Genomic DNA, 22812 nt, shown 5'->3' on the forward strand with positions numbered 1-22812 from the left:
TTTGACCTTATGTTGGTATATGGTCTGAGATTGTCTTGGCTCTTAGGAAGAAATGTATAACTAAATGAATGATAAAAAGTATTTATTAAATGATTAACAGAAGCTAGGCACTGTGGTAAATGCTAGTGATAAAAATAAAGAAGCAAAGCTGGTACCTGCCCTGGAGTAACTCACATTCCAGTAGAGGGAGACAATACACATAGGGAAATGGTGGTCAGAGAATAATTTGGTTGGTTGGAGGGTCACATGGATGGTGAGTTGATCCACAGGGTAGGCAGTTGACAAGCCCTTTCCAAAACCAGTGTTGGAGTGTTGATTTGATTTCAGTGCTCCAAGCAAGAGATGAAGGGGGATGGAAAGAGTGAGATAACCTCCATGCTTTCAGTGGAGAGCTGGATGAAGTGTAAAGCCTGGTCCAGGAGCCAGGTGGTTACAAGGGGCCAAGTATGTTTCTAATTAAGGTGACTCAGCTCCATCCAGGATAGAAGTTGTTGAGTGGATTCTAGAGGTCAGGGCGATGCTGGTCACAATAAGGAAGAGTGAGGCTTATTCAATAGACAGATGACAAGATGGTTCACATTGAGGGCATGATGGGATGAGGAAATGCCCTTCCCTCATTGCTTGAGAGAGGTGGGAAACCACAGTTATGGAATCTTGTATACATGTCAGATGTAGCTTCTTCGTCAGTCAGTTTGCTTAACAGTTTTCTCTGTTACAATGGAAGATTCATTGGAGGTAGGGTTGGGGCAATCTATCTGGAAATGTCTGTGATGTAAAAAATAGAAGGCATCCATAAAACTTACGTATTAAATAAACATTTATTGTGCACCCACTGTTAGGTGATATGGAGATACACCATTTAGATAAGATATGGTTTAGCACAGTACCTGGCACAGAAGAGATGTTGAATAAATGTTTATTGACTATTGACTGATTGAAACGGTCCCTACCCTCACTGATATTATAGTTTCAGTATGGGACTAACAGGCAGACAGGCGATTACAACACACGGAATTGCGTAAGTACATCTCTAGCTTCCTTCCTCCCAAGCTACCTTACATTTAACAACTTTGTGAATATTTAAATATGTATTTATTGACTTTATGCTTATATTGTACATCTTTTTATATGTAATTGTCTTTCCCATGAAGATGTAAGCTCACTGTTAATAGGGATTGCTTCATTCTTTGTATCTCCATAGCCTAGCACAATGCTTAATAAATATTTTTAAATATATTTTATTTTTTTCCAGGTATGTTAAAATAAGTTTTTGACTTTTATTTTTAAGTTTTGAGTTCCAAATTCTATCCCTCACGATGGTAAGCAATCAGATATGTTATGCATGTGCAATCATGCAAAACATTTTCCGTCTTAATAAATATTTCTGATTGAGTGGGTAGGTTAGTTGGCTGGTTAAGAAATACATTCAGAAAATGTGAAACAAAGGTCTATGGGAGGTCCAAGAGAATTTTGTTTTAAAATGTTTGCCAAATCAGGAGACCTGAGCTGCATCAGAAGGTTTATCCACTAGACCTAACTTTAGATGTCTGGACATCCCTAGAATGTATCCATCGAGCCCAATTATCTGGGTTCTTGGCAATCCGTCAAAGAGATTATAAGCAACCAATCATGGTGCTGTCCATACGCTCCTCATTTCTAAAGTAGTAGCAAGCCTGGTGAAGTCCGGGCCTGAAGGCTATTGTTAATCACGAAAAAAGCGTATTTTCAACTTTACCATTCTTTTGATTCCAAAAAATTTAAAAATCCCACAAGTTGAAATCTTGGCAAGGAGTCAGATTCTGTGTGTGACCCCTGTCCCTACCTTTCCCTGTTTGGTGGCTTACTTACCTTGGGCTGACATCTTGATATGTTAAGAGTTTGTCCATCTGTGCAATGGCTGTGTAATTCTTGTTTCCCCAAAATATTTGTAAGAAGCTTTGTATTTTAGTGAAAGGTGCAGCATTAGGACAGAGTATCATTACTTATTCAGTGATGGAAGCCAAACAAAAGCCCTTTGAGTACCCACTCTCTGTAAGCCCTCTTGTAAATTACCTACTACTTAAACATTGGGTTTCAGAGGTCATCAAATACTTTTTGTTTTGTTGTGTTTTCTTTATTATTTTTAAAAGCTAAACCGTCTCACTGGGGAATTCATGTTGGAATAAAAAGGCATGAAAGAAAGGGTATTTTCAGCTTGCACAATAGTACAAAAGAGAACAAGAATCATCATGTTTTTCTAAAGAGCTCACAGCTGTTTAATTTTATAGTAAAATTACTTTAATAACTTTGCTAATTCAAAGACAAAACCAAATGGCTTTTGTTGCAAAACTGGCCTGCCATATGTGATTTGGAAAACCAAGTTAAGATTTAATCAGCTCCTAAGATCACATTAAAAATACAGGGCATTTTTCTTAATGCTGATTGGGGTAGTCATGATTAATCAGCCTAGAAGTCAAATCTGAGAAAACATCAATACTTTTTGCCTGGTGTTGGGAGAAGAGGGAGGAAAGGTTCCTATTTTCATACACTTTCCTCTGGCTTCTCCCGCCTTTCCATTAATCTTCCATGTACTTTCAGATACACTGATTGGTTTGTTTTAATACCAGGTCTGTTTACTTTTCAGGGATGGGCCTGTTATACAGGAAATTATCCAAAGTCTTCCAGCCAGAGTTGAAAATGAATTTTTTTAATAAAGTGTGCATGCTTAGCTTGGCTATCCTTAAATAGACAGTGCGGGCTCCTTCAAATCTGTTTTGAGGAGAAAAATTAGAGAATCTCTCTAAAGAGGAGGAAAGTCAAAGTATCCCAAAATCATCTAGCCCCACCATCTCCTCTGACAGTTGAGGAAACTGAGGCCCACCCCTGAGGTCACGCTGATGGTGAGTAGCAGGAACAAGATTCTAATCCAAGTGGTCTGATTCTAAAATCAGCGTTCTTACTGTTCCCCCAGAAGGAGAGATACCATACCTTCACTCGTTTCAATAGGGCCACGCTTTCCATATGTTGCCCATTTTCAGAAGCAAAATAAACTGCTCTTTAAAAAAAAGAATCTTGGTTTCTCTTCCATATTAGGGAATTCTACCAGCTCATTTCCTTGGTTTCTATAATACTGAACTGGTTCTTCCACCAGTCTATTTTTGGTCATGAGGGAATCTTTAATGCAGGAGGCAGTGATTTCAAAGGATCCTAAATCTTGGAAAAATCAGTTGGCCACACACAACAGTTATGGTTGTAAATATAATGAAGTCATTGTATGGGGGAAAAACAAAGGACTGGCATTTCCATAGACCCAGGCCACTTCAGCTACCTCGGAGTATACTTTAAAAAATAAAAAACAAACAAACAAAATGGCTGATACTCTGGAATTGTTACCGGTGAGACTGGTGTCTTTTTCTGCACAGATGGAAGTCACTGAATATTCTCTCTCCACCTCCTGGTTTTCTGTGGTCTCTCTTGTGCAGAGCAGGGATTTAACACTAGAGGGCCACTGAGAGTTTCCTTTCAGCTAACAAAGCTTAGAGATGTTTTAATATCATCTTAGTGTTGAAACTTGCTAAGGATTTGTTTCCCCCATCACCCCATATGTAACCTTGGAGTTTCCATCGACACTGAATGCCAGTCCAAATAAAGCTCTTTGGAGGGAAATCGGGAATAGAGCAGACAAGAGCTTTTGCCCAAATAAGGATGTTTTTGGGGGGAGACCCCCATGGGTTAGATAATGATCAGCTGATAGTTGGTCATGAGCTAATAACGTTGCGTGCTGAAGTATGCAAACCGTGTGGACAAAGACAAACACATCAGAACCGTAGCACAAGGGAGCAGAATGTACAGCCACATCTGGGTTGAACAAGTCCAGAACTTAATGAAAATGGAAAGGGTCCCGAGAGAGATATTTAATCTTTGTATGGAGGCTTGGCCAGGGGTGCCATGGACTCTCAAGATTTTAGGGCAAGGAGGGAGTTTATTGATACTCTATCAGCATCACAGCTCCAGAGCTGGAAGGGACTTCAGAGGGCAGCTAGGCAAACCTCCTTATTTAGCAGAGGGAGAAACTGAGGCCCAGGGAGGTCACGTGATTTTCTAGGGTATGAAGGGTCAGAAGCTTGTTTAATCCGACTCCTTCATTTTACAGATGAGGAAACTGAGCCCCAGTGATGATAGGTCACAAATGTCAGAGGTATAATCCAGTTCCTCCATTTTATAGATATGGAAACTGAGGTTCAAAGAAATAAGCAGTTTTTCCCAAGCCACACAAGTAGCAAGCAGCAACGGCTGGATTTCGGCACTGGTCTTTGGACTCCACGATGCACCTATCTCTTGCTCTCGGTCTGTAGGTACTGCCCCTATCACCCCGAGGGGACAAGGGTCATACCTTCTAAGAAAGGAAAATTTGACCTAAAGTTAGGGTTAAGAAAGCTGTTTCCTTTTTATTTTCAGGGTGTGCCCCAAATTAATTCAGGCTGGTGCAAGTCCCTCTAGTTGGCATGTTGGGTTTGGGGGACTTCTCCCTTCTAGTTAGGCTCCCGTGCTGAAACGTGACACAGGAGGAGGATCCTGGGGCCGGAGGGGCTGTGACCCAGTTATTGGTGAGTTCCAGGCCTTAGACCACAGAAGGGGCTGACTCAGTGTCTTACAGCAATTTTCTTGGTGGCTTTATTAGAGCACATGGCGTCTAGGTGGGTGCACCAAGGAAAGCCTGAGTTCTGGACTCTCTCCCCACCTTGTGCCCTTCTTGAAATTCTCGTCCTTTCTCCTGTCCATTCTGATGGCATCCCAGAGCTGCTATGATGTCCAGGAATGAGAGGCAGGCAGGCAGGCAGGATTTAAGAGCTTCCTATGTACCAGGCGCTGTGCCAAGCATAAGAATACAAAGAATGCCTTACACGTGTCCTTGCCCTCACAGAGCAGTGAGGACACAGCATGTCAATATACAGAGCAGAGAGAAGACAACCGTAGAAAGTTGACACAAATTATTCAAAGGATTGGAGGAAAATCTGTGACATTTTAAAAGAAAGCTACACTGAAGCCACCATGTTTATCACTTAAGAATGAGAGGTTCGTGGAGAGACTTACATGAACTGATGCAAAGCGAAGTGAACAGAACCAGAACATTGTACACAGTAACAGCAGTATTATTCAGTGAAGACTTGTGAATGACATAGCTGTTCTCAGCAATACAGTGATCCAAGAAAATCCCAAAGGACTCCTGATGAAGCAAACTGTCTGCCTCCAGAGAAAGAACTGATATTGTTTAATTACAGATTGAAGAATGCGATTTTTCACTTTCTTTCTTTCATTCTTTTTCTTTTATTCCAGTCTTCTTGTGCAAAATGACTAATATGGAAATGTTCTACGTGATCACACTTGTATGACCTATATCTGATTGCTTACCTTCTCAGGGAGGGGGGAGAAGAGGGAGGAGAGGGATGGAATTTGAAACTCAAAACTTAAAAAAAAAGTTTAAAAAATGTTTTAACATGTAACTGGGGGGATAATAAAATATATTTTTAAAAAATGATAGGTCAAACTCCTCTGCCCCCCGTGACCAGCCTTTAAGCAAGGATGTCTGTCTAGAAACCACCTGTGTTGCTGTCAAGCTTTCTATTTACCTGAAACCCCTTTGTTCTTCCTGCTGATGGGTACTTCTTTTTACCTTTTGTTAATATATCATTGAGCTCTACTTAGCCTTCCTTTCCTTAGGGTCCTAGGATTTTAGCAGGGAGGGACTATAGAAGCCTTCCCTTCTAGCCCCTTTATTTTACAATTGAGAAAACTGAGAAATGTGACAAGTAAACTGCCCACTTGGTATTGTGGCAGAACAGAGATTTGAACCCAGGTCCAAATCAAGCCCGCTTCATGCTACAGGTACCACATAGAGCCATTTTCTTCCCTCCCCTCCAGAGGACTCTCCTTGCTTCCTCTGTAACCTCAAGCAAGTCACTTCATGTCCCTGGGTCTTGATTTCTTCATCTGTGAAAGGAGTGCTTGAACAAGATAATGATGATGATGATGATGATGATGGTGATGATGATAATGATGATGATAATAATAACAGCTGGCAATTACCTACCATTTTAAGGTTTTGTAAAATTCTTTACAAATATTGTCTCTTTATTCTCCTATCAACCCCAGAAGGTAGACACTATTCTTATTGCTTTTTTTTCATATAGTTAGGATTTGAACCTAAGTCTTCCCACTCCAAGGCCAACCTTCTACCCATTGGGCTACCCACCTTCTCTAAGGCTCAGTCACCTGCCTTCCCATTCCAGGTCCTTTATCTAGCCACCTCTTCCATTTAAAGAGAGACTGATCCTGCCCTCAGGGCCTTGTCCAAATATGAGTGACGTGAGATTTCAATTTTCCATCCTGATGGGGGCAGAATAATCAAAAGGAGGGAGAAAATCCTCAGTTTATAGAGTGCTTTTTTTTCTTCTAAAACTTCTTTCATTGCCTGAAAAGAATAGAGCCTTTTAAAACCAAAGTCTCCCCTTGGTGACATTGAACTCCTTCTTTTGTGTTGGTCCCCCAACCCCCTTCTTTTTAATGAGAAAGTCCAAGATTAAAAATAAAAATCACCCTCATAATTTTTCAGTCCCAAGTCTGCACTCAGTTGAATGTCTCCGTGCTAATTCACACCACCCCCCAAAAGTGTCCATTTCAGTTACTTTCGGATGGGGAATGTTTTCTTAAGAGATGTAGCAAATCGATTACCCTCAGTGTCGAGAATAGAATATCTCATTTCCAAACCCAAACCAGGAGAAATGGTTGAACAAGAATGCACTGTGTACATACGAGTTAGAAAATTGTTCTGATATTTACTACCCCTTTCAAGGATACTCAATACGAATGTAGCTTTCCAATCTCTTCTGTCACGTTCTAACTCCACAGAACATTTCAATTACAGATAAGGAGTAGGCCTCTTGATTATTTTTCTTCAATGACAAAAATTCATCCTCTGTGTTTACACGGTTACTCAGCTTTAAATCCTTTGGAGACTGAGGAAATCCAAATTTTTGTTTGGGGTAGTAATATTTCCAACACGAATCCCGGAACACTGAAAAAAATGTCAAGCATCTGAGGGGTTAACATTAATTTTTATTATGTGATACCATCCTGAGAAAGAATGTATATCTATGTTTACAGAAACGTCTTCCAAAAATGGAAATTTGAGATTTTTCTAAATTGAGGCTTAAGTCTTTCTCAGAGACCCATCTAGTTTAACATTCGAACAATATTCTTTTGTCCTAGTTTTAATGGGCCACTTGCAGGGTTCCCCCCCCCCAACCTATTGTGTTCTCTACCCACCAAGAGCCCACCTGATCTTTTGGCTGGCATTGGCCGTTCGCAAGTCGATCCATAAAAGATGGTGAGCTAGGAAAAAGTAGATGGGAAGTAGAGAGAACAAAAGTGTAAACCCCCCTCCCCCAATTCTAGAGTGCATAATAATGATAATAATAGTAATAGCATTTATATAGTTCTTGAAGGTTTCTAAAGCACTGTATGTGTTATCAGATTGGGTCCTCATAACAACCTTGTGAAGTAAGTTCTCTTATTATCCCCATTTTACACATGAGGGAGCTGAAGCCAGTGGAGGTTAATGGCTTGCCCAGGGTCACAGAGCTAAGCATGGTCCAAGGCAGGATTTGAACTCACATCTTTCTGACTCCCAAGTCTAGCACTGTGCCACCTAGCTGCCATACCAGTTGGAGCTGGCAGGCTTTGTTAAATATTTGCCCTTAAGCTAGCCACAGATAATTTGTGGGTAGTAAGGACACCTGGGAGAGTCATCTCGCTTTGTGCTTGACCTTCATGCTTTGACACCACATGGACATTTAGGAACCCATGCTAAGATATTCTCCCAACCCTTCTGATCCCCAGAAGCAATTGAGTCCACAGGGCAGAGCTCCCCAGATGCCCTTGTGCCCCTGAGCAGCCTTGGCCACAAAATGACCTCAAGGTGTGGTGTGTTTTGCCTCCCCTCCCCTCACTTCTCACCTTCAGAAGGGACTTTCTCGTGAAGGAAGCATTGGTTGAAGGGAGGGTGAGGGGAGGTGAAACTTTGACGGGTCTCACTTGGGTCTTGATCTCTTTTCCCACTTTACAGAAGGCTTTTTTAAAGACCAAGTATCATGACAATTCTGTTTCCCTTTCTGTTTTATAGCTGAACTCAATTCTCAGCATCTGTGACAGCATCTCAAGGGCGTAGTTGACCCATCACAATGTAAGAGTGTGGGACTAGACTGGGAATTAAGAGATCTGGAGGTGTGTGAAAGTCATTTCCTCAGTTTCCTTAGCTATAAAAAGGGAAGATTGGACTTAGATAATATAACTGAAATTCACTTATAACTTATTAAAATGCACAAAGCACTTTTCATACATTATTTCATTGGGCCTCATAACCATGGGTTAGAACCTCTTTTGTGTCGTAGACCCCTTTGTAGTCTGGTGAAGCCTTTGAACCCTTCTCAGAAGAATGTTTTCAAATGCATAAAATAAAATTTAAAAAACCACAGGATTTCAAAGGAAACCAATTATATTGAAATACAGTTATCAAATTTTTAACCCTATTTATGGAACCCCAGATTAAGAACTTCTGCCTAAAACAATGTGGTGAGGGAAGCACATTTTACAGAAAGGACAACTGAGGCAAATGTCAGAGACAAGAATTGAGCTCCGAGTTCAGATGCTGCTGCTTTTGTAACCATCTAGCTCTAAGATTCTGGGTCTGTAAATATCCACAAACTGTATTGTAGTTATCATCATCCTTTGGGTCAAAAACCATTTCAGACTTACTAAATTTTTTCTGTAATCACTGAAATGCCTCTGCCTCTCAACTCCGGATGAAGACAAAACAACCTTTGGCTGGTCAGTGGGAGATATCGGAATTGTCTGATTGATGTTTCTCCTCACCATTCTCCCTTGGAAATTCATCAATGTTGACAAAGCTGAAGATGCCATAAGTGGCTTACATCCATTCTGATAGCAAGAATTCATGGAGTCACATGCTTTCAAACTAATTAGTGATACAGATGAACCAGCATGATTTGTTTAGTTTATGAGGGGGAAAATATATTAATTTGTGTTTTTAAGTGTTTCTGAGAAATGAAGCCCTCCAAGGCCGAGAAAAAAAAAAGGTGGATCAGGAAGTCAATATGCAAATCAGATGGCTTTGAAATCAGGAAAACTTCAATGAAGGCCATTAACAATTGCTCTAGCCTTCACCAGGATGAGACAGGAGTGAGTAAGGGGTGAGGGGGTGTTCTGGGAGGGGATGGAGGAGTGTTTATTTACTTACGTGGTTGGTTGAGCCCTCAAAGAGTGTGTGGCTGTTTTGGACATGAGCTGCTCAGGAGAGATGCAGGGATGACAAATGAGGTCATACATTCCATTGGACTACCTCACTCATTTTGACAAAATGTCATCATGGCGAGGCCTCCGCTTCCTCCTGCTTCATTTCGTCATCTTCCTGTTAACAGAATGACTACACATTCCCCAGTCCTGAGACCCGAATTCTACGAAAGTTGTAGTTAGTGGACACAGGAGTCCTGGCCAGGAGGCCTTGTGACGAATGGATCCGGGCTGGGAAGCTCATGGCTCAGGCTAGTCACCCACCATTCCCAACCACATGCTTGTTCATGCAGCCTTCCCCAGTGCATTTGGTTATTCCTCCTGGATCATGTGATATCTAAGAGGCCTGCCTAGGATAGCTTGGGACTGGACAGTCAACTTGGGCTCATGGTCTGCTTTTGTGGGTTTTTTGTAGTCTCATCTGTGGGTTGACCTGGGGCCAGATCATTCAATGACAAAGAAGCAGAGTCTTAGAAATCTCTAGTATCTTTATTTGGAAAAGAAGGTAATTGTTAAAGGGGAACTTTCAGAATGAGACAATGACAATCCTACAGTCTGATTTGGAAGCACCCATAAATATCTTTACTCACTGATACTGAAATGGTCTGTGATTTCTTCCATGGCAGACTCCTTCTACTCATACAAATCACACACAACCTTTCTGTTTGTGCCTTAAGAAACTAATTCATGAGTTGTTGAATTCTCCCCCTTTGCTCCCCCCCCCAAAAAATCATCATTTTATGATGCTGATTTTGGAGATGAACTTTTGAAATGATAACCAAACCAGTCCTTAGATACTCGACACTGAATCCATCTCCCATGCTGATGCCCCCAAGTTTTTCCAGCATGGTAGGCGAGCACCATCTGGAGATTGCCACCTATTCCAGAATGTTGGTAAGGACCAATTGTCATTGTCATCCTTGGGGATACCACTCCTGTGTTCATCTCTCAGTGCTTTGAAGCGTTTGGACTGATTTTCCAAGTCTAGGAGAAAAAATTCTCTAAAAGTCAACTAGCAGGTTTTAAACTCAGGACCTGCAGCCTATGGGGTAGGTGCCTTCTAAACAAAGTAGGATTCAGCTGATGGCTAGATGTACCAGCTGCCAGGTGTAGTGAGTTAACTACACTGCTGTAGCCCCACTGTGTGAGGGCCTGTGCATAGGCAGACGTGCTTGAAAACAGTAAATATAGAAATAAAATGCAATTTCTGGGAAACATTTCTGTGTTTATATTTTTAAAGCCACGTGTTGAAACCAAATTTAGAGTCTGTTCATTTTTAGTTTAGTGTTGTTGGTTTTAAGTATTTGAAAGAAGAGAAATCTTGTGAGGGACAACCTGCAAAATCCTTTTTCTTTTTTTTATACTCTCAATGTCAAATGTGGTTTCAATAGAAACCAAGACTAGGAGAAGCCTCCAAGTCTCAACCTTTTAAATTAATAACTTAAAAACAGCCGAACTATTTTTTGCCACAGTGAAAGAGGAAGTCTCTCAAAAGTCAAAAGGGAAACATTTAAAATAGAACACAGCAATGACAATTAAATTAGTTTTTCCAGAAAGAGCATGTCCCACCCTGCAACTCATCAGAGTATTTTTAAGATTCCTGTCTCTGTAAACAGAGCTTTGAGATCCTCAGAGGAATGGCATTAGAGAAATGCAGGTTATTATCCACAGCCTGTGCTGCGCACACCACATGGAGAATGCATTTCAGCCTCCAGTACTTGAGTCACTGGCCTTTGTTTGCTTTTGCTGTCGGATGGCAATTTGCAATCAAATGAGTTAACTTTCCTCTGACTCCCTCCTGATACTGATCTCCAGTGGCAGACTTTGTCAAATGCTCTTGGGAAAACTCAGGCCTGTGATTTTCCGGGGACCATCGGAGCCAGTGCCCACCAGAGAGCCTCTCCTGTCTCTGGGGCAGAGGGGCACCAGGCATGTCTCAGGAGAGTGCGGAGCTTTGCTTGTTGGCAAAAGCCTTCTCTTTACAAAACGGGAAGGGCTTGTTAAATGTCAGATCAATCCAGCTTTTAGAGGTGTTTATGGTGTTTCCAAGACCATGAATGTTAAAAAGAGAGGGCTACCACAGGAAGGAAGGGACAAATTGAAAAACAGGAACATTTAGGCCAAAAGCAATTTACTTGGCCAGTAGCTGGGTACATTTCCGTTGTTTTGTTATTATGAATTGTCATTCTTATTGGGACTATTTATCATGAGTGTTTGTGTTTGAATCCATTCCCCACACCTGCACTTCCCCGGTTCTGTGATGGATAGAAGTAAATTTTCAGTCGTGCCCTGGTGATCGGGTATCTGAAATGGTTTGTTTGGCCAGGAGAGCTTTCAGGAGCATCTCATTAGCATGGGGGAGGACAATGCCCAGATCATGCCCACAAAAGGTGTCAGGCCAGCAGGACTGTTGGGGATCCCTGAATTCTCCTGGGATTAACACCCATGCTGTTGGCCCTCCCAGGGGCTGGGACTTCATAAAGGTGAATATTTGTTCATTTCACAGCACCGAGTAAGTGAGAAGAAAAGATGGCCAGTGGTACAGGAAATCCTTGTTCAAACCACAGAGATTTTTGAATGATTAACCAGAAGAGCAAATGTGACTAATATAGAGGAGTAAGCATGAGTGGGCTAAGACCTCTAACCCCTTGGTTCCTAGCCCTTCACTGGATATCTGTGGCTCCCTGTTCAGTAAAATCCGTATTTTACTGTTGGCCATGGTCACATGTTCTGTGGTCATGTAGTGATGTGGACATGGCAGTTTCTTTCACCCATAGAAAGTTCTCTGTTGACTACTCCAGGCAGGGTTATTAAAATAAGTGTCTCTTTACATGAGTGTGGGTGGCTAGATGTGAATTATACATGCACCCTCTACAGGCAAATATGTGCATATTCGTGTGTGTGTGTGTGTGTGTGTGTGTGTGTGTGTGTGTGTGTGTGTGTGTTGTAAATTTGTGGGCAAGCTTAATGGTCTCTTAGAAGTGAGAGATTAATAAAACTGGCTTAAGCCAGGCATGAATTGAGTAGGTGCTGCCCCGATTTCCCTGTGTCCTTCCCTAGTGGAGACCAGTTTTCCTCTGGAGCACTGTTATAACACTTCCCCCTCCCCCTTAAGTCTGGGACTCTTAAAAATACCATTTCTTCTCTGTATCAAAATGGTGGCCAACTTTTGTCTTCAAGGAAGATGAAATGGCATAATGTACATGGAGTGTTTTTTTTTTAAATCTTAAAGCTCTAAGCCCTAGATTCTTAAATTAGAGTCTGTGGACTTTAAAAATCTGTATATATTTTGGTTACTAGATTTCAATATAATCAGCTCTCTTTGTAACCCCAATGTATTTTATTTCACGCATCTAATCACGTTATTTTGAGAATCAGTCCATCGGTGTCACCAGACTGCCAGAGGAGAGCCCCTGTTCTATGGAATTGCCAGCTGTTATAATTAAGGAGGACATGTGTGTCAGGGCTCCAGGGTGGCTTGGTTTGGGCTAGTGATGGGGGAGGGGAGAGTGAACAAGCAATTATTTAGCACCTGTTGTTTGCCAGGCATCGTGCTCAGTACTTACCAAACATTATCTCGTTTGTACTTCACAACAAGCCTGTGAGGTAAGTGCTGTTATTACCCCCATTTTACAATTGAGGAAACTGATGCAGGCAGAAGTTAATGACTTGCCCAGGGTCACACAGCTAGTAAATGTCTGCGGCAGGATTTGAATTTGTCTCCAGGACCAGGACCCTATGTGCCACCTAGCTGATAAGGGTAGTCATTTGATGTAGAATAATTAAAGGCTGAAATTCCTCCCCACTACACACACACACTTCTAGAAAAGAAAGGCCTGGCCCACCCTGCATGAATGTGCTGTTTCTAAGACATCCTGACATATTTTTATCCAAAGGTGGTCTCAGATCTCAGAGCAGCCCCTGAAGCTGGAGTGGTCTCTGGCTCAGTGCCCCTTGAGGTAGTATTTTGGAAGAATTAAAGAAATTCACCAGGCTTGAGATAACCCCTCCGGTAGCCTCTGGGGAGCAGAACCTTGAACAGCCACCATATTGTACTTTCTTCGAACATCTAGCCAGCAACTGAGAGCTGTCCTACAATCACGGTCTCTCAGAGGCCACTAGCTCCAGTCCATACCTGAGCTGATGAGCTTTTACCACATCCCCATTAGTAGTCATTTGGACTCTGCTTGGAGACCTCCGGTGACAGGGAGCTCACTATCTACCAAAGCAGCCCATTGTGATTTTAGGACATTTTTCCCAGTCAAGGTCTGGGCTTCTATAGCTTCTCCCCTAATTTGATCTTCTGGGGCCCAGCAATTCTAGTAGAATTTTCGCATGATACACCTTCCACCAATCCTCATACCCCTTTCTGTTATCCCAAATTCAATACATATTTAACTGATTCATTTTCTTGCATTCTTTCAGCTATGTAGGCAATAGGTGGGTTGAGACTGGGAAGGGGTAGGAGGAATATCGCCCTGTATGCTCATGTTAGCAGTCACAGCCGGTGCAGATAAGGCCATCATGCCATAGCAAACAGAAAATAGTGCCACTTATTAAAGGATTGATGGTTCAATATCTAGCATTTACATAGCATTTCTAAGGTTTTCAAAGGACTTTACAAATATTATCTCATTTTATGCACACAACGTGGGAGGTGGGTACTATGCTGTCCCCATCTTACAGAAGAGAAAACTGAGGCAGACAGAGGTTAAGTGACTTATCCAGGGTCATACACCTAGAAAGCGTCCGAGGGCATCCCTTGAGTCCAGTTCCATTGCTCTATTCCCTGCACTCCCTTACTTTGTAAAGATGACAAGTTTTTCCTCAAGTCTTCTCATCCCACTTAAAAATTAATTCTTGTATTTGTTATTTGTCTGAATTCTTGGAATTGGATGCAGACTCCTACTTTGTTGTTGAGTTTGCAACTTCTGTGCTGTTCTACATGTTTGAGTGACTTGAGGAAGGCAGAAAGTGGCTTATTCCTCTGCTGACTCCTGGCCCCTCTCTTGGTCCTGGTTTGCAGACAGGTGCTCGCTTCTCTCCCCCTCCACCCCCCGGAAGGCAGGAACAGGGTATTTGTTAGAACTGTAGGATAGCTAAGGACAGGAGGCTTTGGGGCAGTGGGATATTGTTTTGGTCTGTTTAGTTGTGTGTGTTTCTGAAGAAACGCTTCAGGCCCAGGCCAGGTTTTCCATTGCATTCTGCTTTGACTTTATTTTGGTGCCTGACGCTGGAACATACTTAGTACATCCCAGGCATTACAACGTTAGCTCTCAGGCCACTTCTCAGGAACATTTCTGTTCCTCTACAGTGTCGCCTACACAAGATATGAAACGCCTTGGCTCGGGGCTCTCCGGGGTGTCAGATTCGTGGAACGTGGCATAGAGTCCTAGCTGGGCTTGCTGCAAGAGGTCAGAGTCAACAGAACAATTAGGATGAAATCACCAGCTCCATTAAGAAGGTGGAGAGCGCCAGAGCAGCCTCGCTGCCAGTCTGGCAACGCCGGGGGCTCATCCCACACCCCCACACTCAGGGCTAGTCACGGCTCTGTGTTTACATGAGTAATGGAACCGCTGGGGGAGGGCAGTTGTAAGCAGAGAGCAGAGACTCGGAAGGCTCATTTGGAGGAAGCTGACATCCAGACTGAGAAAGCCCGAGACGTCCAGGGACGTAGTAGTGGGCAGTCAGTCACATGCTGCGTGCGTCTGGCATTCATGAGCACAGATAGAAATCAGGCCGATGCTTGCCGATTGGAATGGGTAAATCATGACTTTCTCTTTGCTTCATTCTGGGACGTGTTTTCTTCTGATCATAAGTCCAGGCAAGGCTTCTGAAAGAATTTCAAGTTTGGAGGGGCGGGGGGACGTAGGAACCAGGGGGCTAGTGAACAACAGCACAACAAGCCCCAGTGACCCCCCTTATCATCATCGTCATCATTATTCCTAGAGTTAAGGCAGCTTTTCCCACAGACTGGAAAAATCAAATTAGTAACCTTAATTAAGTGTTTGCCAAATGCTTAGGATGTAAGATGCTCTAAAACCCACTGGTTAACTGTGTGGCAAAGAGTTAGGTTAACAACAGCTAGGAAACACTGGAGGGACAGCTTTGTGGTGTTTGGCTGATCCTGCCTTGAAGGAAGGCAGCCCGTGGCTACCTAGAGCACACCAGTTGTTTTGTAGTTTGCTTATTACTTCATGCCTCCTGAGTGAGCCTGACGCTGCTTAACTCTGGGTTCCGATGGGAGTTCAATGTAGAAGCTTACGCTGGACAGTGGTGATGTTAAATCAACATCTGCCTTCTTTTCCTCCCTTTGTGTGGGTCTTAAAAGAAATGAAGTTTGACATCAGGGATGAAATACGACTTTGATTTGCATCCTGGGTACGGCCCTTTTCCAAAAAGCCTCAGAAGAGCAGAACTAGCCTCAGCATGAGCTTGGCGGGGTAGGGGTGGGGGCGCAGGCGGGGGAGGGTGCTTTAAACCAACCTCAGAGTTTCCATAAAACTGGTCCTGAAAAAAGTCAGACATGCTGGTTCATCTGCCTCTGCCAGATATATTAAAGGTGTTGATTGTTCTGACCACAGATTAGTAAAAATGCATTCAAATACTGCTCAGGGTGTTTTAGTGAATTCCTTTTATGTGTATGTGTGTATATGTATATGTGTGTGTGTATATATATATGTGTATATGTGTGTGTATGTATGTATGTATGTATTTATATATCTTTATGTATAAATATCTATATAATTATTTGTGTATGTGTATATATGTATATGTGTGTATTTGTGTGTGTATATATATATATATGTGTGTGTGTATTTGTGTATATATGTATAAGTATGGGTGTATGTGTATATGTATATGTGTGTATATACGTATGTGTGTATATGTGTGTATATATGTGTGTTTGTATATTATATATATGTGTGTGTGTGTGTATGTATGTATGTATTTATATATCTCCATGTATAAATATCTATATATTTGTGTATGTATTTGTGTATATGTGTGTATGTGTATATATGTATATGTGTGTATATATGTGTGTTTGTATATATGTGTATGTAAGTATGTATGTATGTATTTATATATCTCTATAAATATTTGTGTATATGTGTGTATGTGTATATAGGTATATGTGTGTATTATGTATATATGCATATGTGTGTATTTGTGTATATATGTGTAAGTATGGGTGTATGTGTGTATATATGTATGTGTGTATATGGGTGTATATGGGTATATGTATGTGTGTATATTGTATATGTGTGTAAGTATGGGTGTATGTGTATGTATATGTGTATTGTGTGTGTATATATGTGTATATTTGTATATATGTAAGTATATGTGTATGTATATAGGTGTATTTGTATACAAAAGTGTGTTTGCGTATATATGTATGTGTGTATAGATATAATGTGTATGTATGTACACAGATGTATGTACACAGATATATGTCTGTATATTTATATAGTTTTACATATCTATAGTTTTGTCTATTATATATAATTAGTTTTATTCATATTTATTTACTTTGCTGCTTGAGAGACTGTGGCTACTTTGAGAAACTTTCTAAGGCAGATGTTTTGACAGGCTCGAGCTGCTGTGACCTCACAAATAAGGCTATCACTTCAGTTTGTGAGATCCAAGGCAGAGTACGTTACAGCCTGGTTCAGAAATGATTTCCAAGCCTGGACGTTTCTGCGGAGATATCTTTTCCATCTGTGGGGAACTGCATTTTCTTTCTGTCAACGTCCTGTAGACACAAAGGGCTTGCTTTGATATTAATTAGAGATGTTAAAGTATAATAGATTAATCTTGGGAAATGGGGTACGGTGGCTTATCGTCTATGCCAATGCAGCCCATCAGAGTGAGTGACTCCTAACAAGAGATGGCTGGCTACAGATGTGTACGAACAATTAGAGGGGATTGATTTTGAGTCTGGCTTGGTTGTTTAAGAAAACAAGCCCTTGTAAATGAAAATGACTATAAATTGTTTTCCGTTTGTTTTCAGCGCCAAATCTTAAGGGAAGGCCACGCAAAAAGAAACCGTGCCCTCAGAGAAGAGATTCGGTAAATGGTGTTAAGGATTCCAGCAGTAATTCAGATGGCAAAACCATTGCCAAGGTATAGTCACTCATTCAGAGCTATTCATTTTACTAATCTTTCTGTTTCTCCTTTTAAAAATCTTTCCGACTTGTTTCTTGATGCAGTTTTCCATTCAGAATCTGACTTTTGGCATCTTAAGCCTTTGAATCCTGTTGTGGGGCTCGGGGCCGGGGGGGGGCGGAGGGGGATTGGGAGGGGTTGGAGGGTGTGAGAGAGAGAGAGAGAGAGAGAGAGAGAGAGAAACTTGACATTCTAATTAGTCAAAAGAAAGGCTTCCCACCTCCAGCTTTGGCTGCTGGGTAAAGGGACTGTGATTAGCAGCCACGTCATCAAGGCTGAGATTTCACAGTTGGGGACACAATGACATGGTTTACTCTCACCATATCAAAAATAAACCGGCTGAGCCATTCTTCCCCCCCCCCTTTGCCCCCCCCGACTCTTAAATATCTTTCAGAGATTAACAGAGGATGAAATTAGAAGTATCTAAATATAGTCATTGTAATTGTGTTTCCCCCCAGGTTACCCCCAGATTACACTAGAGTCATATTAAGGGTCTGACTAGGAGAAAGGAACATGCAATAAAAGCCAGTATCCCCAGTTAGGTCTTTGGGAGCTTGCTTGGGCAGGAATTCCATAGAACGTTGAAAAGAGCCATTTGCAATGTTTTATTCTCACTTGACATGAAGGGTAAAGGGTAAGTTTGTATTTGTAGACTTACCTCCTCAGGTTTTGCTGGATTGGGTCAGATTTCTATAGCTCAGTTTACCAAGTATTTGTTCCAGGTGTTTGGATTGGGTAACATTTTATGCCAAAGATAGTTATGCTTTTCCCCCTTAAAAACAAAACCAGCCATCCTAATCAGCTCTGTAAGACTAGAATTAAGGGCCAGATTTCAGGAAACTGTATTTCTAGAGCCAAATTCTGAAGCCCTGAAGCTTCCAGTGGGAACCTGGGCAGGCTCTGATGTAGGGAAATAGGAGCTTGGCCCCTGTGACCTATCCCCATGAATGACCCTTCCCTCCCAGAATTTCTAATCATAGCCCATGATTATATAAGCATTTTGGGGTTTATAAAGTGCTTCCTTCACAACCCAAATAATCAATATTGACTCAATCTGGCATGACTGTCTCACTGGAAAGCCCAAAGGAATTCATTAGCGAATAGATGTATAGGTCGGTAGAGAGGGAAAGAGACAAGAGACAGAGACAGAAACACAGGGAGAGAGACTTATTACATACCAGGAATTCTGCTAAGCGCTGAGAATCCAAATACAAGCAAAAAAAAAATCAGTACCTGCCCTCAAGTAGTTTACGCTCTAATGGAGGAAGATAACACATAAAAGGGAAAGTGGGGGTAAGAAAAGGAGATAAAGTGGAAAAGTCTGGAAAGTCAGGAGTAAACCAGGAGAAAAGTGAACATAAATGTCTTGGACACTTCCTGAGTTGATGATATCAGACAGAAACTCACCAATCAGAGGGGGCCCTAGGGGCAGAGGCATTTCTAGGGATCTCAGGGATCATCTAGCCCAATCCTCTCATTTTAACCAATGGAGAAACTGAGGTTGAGAGAGGAAATGCCTCGCCCCAAATCCTATGGATGGTGGATGGAAGGGCCAGGATTGGAATCCCTGTCCTGAATCCATGATCTATGTTTTCTTCTACAGCGCCGTACTGACTTGCTGAGGTCAGATGGCTGGTCCTTTGAGGTTATGCATCCTAAGCAGACTGTGACTTTCTCAAGGGGGCTGAGTGGAAATAGGGGGTCTGTTTTATTCCTTGTTAAGAACAAATCAAGCGTCTTCTCCTTAGGTTATGATTGATGACGAAGTGAGAAAAGTGTTTCTCAGTGAGTCGGGGACCTTTGCCTCCATGCAGCTCATTCAAAACACTCTCCTTCTTAGGGGATCGAGTGGGGTTCACACACAAATGAGCGTAAGGTTATTGAGAGAGCCATCAATTAGAGCAGCTTGGCTCCCTGGGATGTGGTTTGCAGGCTCTGACAAGATACTACCCAGTGGGGCCAGGCAGTTTCAGGACACAAGCACTCAGTGAGGCCTGGCATTGCCAATTCTGTGTTTTGGCAGCCTGCCCCGATACCTTTAGTGTGACATCATAGGTATAAGTGTTCTGTACCTGAGCCCAGCAGGTACTCCCTCTAATGTCATTTACAGTCACTACCAAAATATGCTTCCCGAGAGTCTCGCAAAACCATAAAAATTGGTGGACTTCTTCCGTATCTCATTCCCAGCCAGCTAACCCTTTCCCCCTGTGCCTAGGAAAGTGGCAAGTCGGTGCAAGGTTTTGTTTATAGACCTGCTCCCCAAAATGCTGCCTCTCAGAAGCTTATCAGTTTACCAGCCTGTACTGGCAGTCAGGTCACCTTGAATTCTGATAGACTTGCTTGAATTTTGAATGTGGGCTTATTCCTCATGTAAAGATTTTGTCTTAACGCATTGGGGCCAAGGTTCTAGTCTCAGGAACCATGAGATTTAAAGACCCAGTCTCTATTTCAAGGGCCGCCTGCTTAGGAAGTAGTAACAGCTGGAATGTAATCATAATAATTCAGATTTACGTATAGCGCTCCAAGCTTGCAAAGTACTTTTATATGCATTTTCTCATTTAATCCTCATTGCAGTAGATGTTATCATTATCCCCACATTGCAGCTTAGAAATGATGTGACTCACCCATGGTCACACATTTAGGGAGTGTCAGAGGCAGGATCGGAGATCACGTCTTTCCTGCCTTCAGGTGTGCCAGACTATGCACTATTCCATGGTGGAACCCATCAATCAGTGAGCATTTACTAAACATCCGTTCTATGACAGTCACTAGACATACAGAAACAAAAAATGAAACTGTTCCTGCCTTCAAGGAGCTTACGTAACTCCCATTCTGCCACAGATAACAATTTACAGAGGACTTTCCTAACGATAATCCGGTGATAGTGGTAGTATAAGTGTTATGAGATCCATTGTGCAGATGAGAAAAACGAGGCTGAGAAAAGAAGTTAAATGATTTTCTCATGATCACACAGCTAGGAAATAGCAGAGCTGAGTGGTGTAGGGGATAGAGTGCCCGGGCCTGGAGTCAAGAAGACCCGAATTCAAATCCAGCATCAGACACGTAACTAGCTGCGTGACCCTAGGCAAGTCACTTAACTGTAGCAATCAATCAATATTTTTTAGGTACATATTACATGCCAGGCACCGTGCTAAGTGCCAGAGATACAAAAAGAAGCAGAAGACACACCCTGTCCTCCACGAGCTTACAACTGAACCAGGGAGACAACAGACAAACAAATGTATACACACAAGCTGTACAGGATAAATTGGAGATAATTAACAGATGGAAAGCACTGATACTAAGAGGAATCTGGGTTTTCTGTAGTAGGCGGGATTTTAGTTGGGACTCAAAGAAAGCCAGGGAGGTTGGTAGTAACAGCAAAGGATGGGGAGCATTCCAGGCAGGAGGGACAACCAGAGAAAATGCCAGGAGCTGAGAGATGGAGGGTCTTGTCCATGGAACAGCCAGGAAGCCAGTGCACTGGATCAGAGATACGTAGTAGGGAGTAAGGTATAAGAAGACTAGAAGGGGAGGAAGGGCTTTGAATGCCAAATAGAGTATTTTGCATTTGCTTCTGGAGGCCGTAGGAAGCTACCTGAGTGTATTGAGTGGAGGGGGATGGGATTAGACCCGTATTTTAGGAGGTCCTGCCCGTGTCCCCTGACTCCAAATCCCAGGATGATTTGGCTAGAATCATCATGGTTGGTCTGACTTGGAAGCATTTTGTATAGAAATGCTTCACTCCAACTTATGGCCAGAACCTGTGTCATGGCCAAAACCTGTGTCAGTGGCCCTTTTTAAAAGCAGGCCAAGACACCTGCCTATATGGGAGGAGAGGCTGCTCACAGAATGGAATGATTTCCCTTGGAAGAGCTGGTTTCCACCACCATCTTGGACTTTTTCTTCAAGCCTTTGTACAGTTTCCATTACTCATAGAACATTAGGATTGGAAAAGCCCTTAGGGATCATGTAGGTGTAACTCCACATTTTACAGGTGAGGAAACTGAGGTTTAGAGAAGCAATCTCACTCCGAGCTAGTAACTGCCCAGGGCTGGTTTCTGACTCTCAATCCAGTACTTTCCACAGCCCTGCATCCCCTGCCTGTTAGAAGCCACCTGTTTGGGCCACCATCTTTTACTGTCCTTTGAACCTCATGAGGCCTTGTCTCGACTTCAGTCCTGAATTAAATTCAGGATTCTTGGTTTTCTGAATATGTAATAAACATGATCCAATCCAACTATGACTGTTTTGCTTTAGCAGCAGACCTTGTGTGACAATCTGGATGTGTGCTGGGTCTGTGTAAAAGAATTTTTGTTTGGCTAGATCTTGAATTAAAGGAAATTCTGGGGGCGGGAGGGAGACAAATCTCCTCTCACTTGGAGAAGCATCTTCCAAAGGCGTCAAGTCAACCAAGTGTACGTTTATAGATACCCTAAAAAGGGCCTGAGAGGGGAAAACCGTAGTCCGAGTAAAGAGTGCTGGGCTTTGGAGTCAAATCACATGATGTGAGTTCAAATCTGAACTTTTCCATTTAGTCAGGCTACACACATTTGTGGCCTCAGGAACCGTAAGACTTGTAAAAGAAGACCCAGACTCCATTTCAAGGGCTACGTTACAGTTGAAATGTAATAATAAAACCCAAAATGGTTTCTGCAGGGCTCACTGTGTGTCAGGCACATGAGTGCTGGAGATACAGAGGAAGGCAAAAGAAATTCCTGCCCTCAAGGAGCTCATTCCAATGGGAGAGACAGCAAACAGCCATGTACAAATAGTCTGTGCCGGTGAGAGAAAATCTCAGAGAAAAGCTCTAACTGGACCTGTGTGACCATGGCACTAGATCTCTAGGCACAGAGCACTGGGCCGAGAGTCGGGAAGACTCCTCTTCCTGAGTTCAAATCTTATCTCAGACACATATTAGCTGTGTGACCCTAGGCAAGTCACTTCACCCTGTTTGCCTCAGGTTCGTCATCTGTAAAATGAGCTGGAGAAGGAAATGTCAAACTACTCCAGTATCTCTGCCACGTAAACCCCGAATGGGGTCACAGAGTGTCAGACAAGACTGAAAAATGACTCAGCCACCAGATCTGTAGACCTTGTTTGAAAAGGAGGCGCCTGAATTAGCTGTTCTCCCAGTTCTAGCCCTGAATCCCGGGATCTGTGAGCCCTAGTGCTGCTTTTTCACTTGCCTTGTAATGGGAAGATCCCAGTATCCTAGGCTTCATAGAAACTCTATCCCTTCCTTCCACACTTGCTTTGATGTCAGACTTACTCAGTACAGTTTGGCCACCATGG

The 22812-nt window shown here is 42.5% G+C and overlaps 1 protein-coding gene across 3 annotated transcripts in view; it reads left to right on the top strand.

The window, feature by feature from the left end:
• ARID5B (AT-rich interaction domain 5B) overlaps nucleotides 1–22812 on the top strand; it is a 206923-nt gene that overhangs the window by 140823 nt on the left and 43288 nt on the right. For 2 of the 3 annotated variants that reach the window (XM_020998264.2, XM_020998263.2), the window contains one exon: nucleotides 17363–17475. In XM_020998264.2, the coding sequence (XP_020853923.1) occupies nucleotides 17363–17475 (113 nt within the window). Of the gene's footprint in view, nucleotides 1–14880; nucleotides 15111–17362; nucleotides 17476–22812 lie in introns of those variants that run through there. The other variant, XM_020998265.2, reaches the window with a different exon arrangement.

The sequence above is a fragment of the Phascolarctos cinereus genome, unplaced genomic scaffold (assembly GCF_003287225.1).
Source record: "Phascolarctos cinereus isolate Bilbo 61053 unplaced genomic scaffold, phaCin_HiC Scaffold_3;HRSCAF=262, whole genome shotgun sequence".
NCBI lineage: Eukaryota > Metazoa > Chordata > Mammalia > Diprotodontia > Phascolarctidae > Phascolarctos > Phascolarctos cinereus.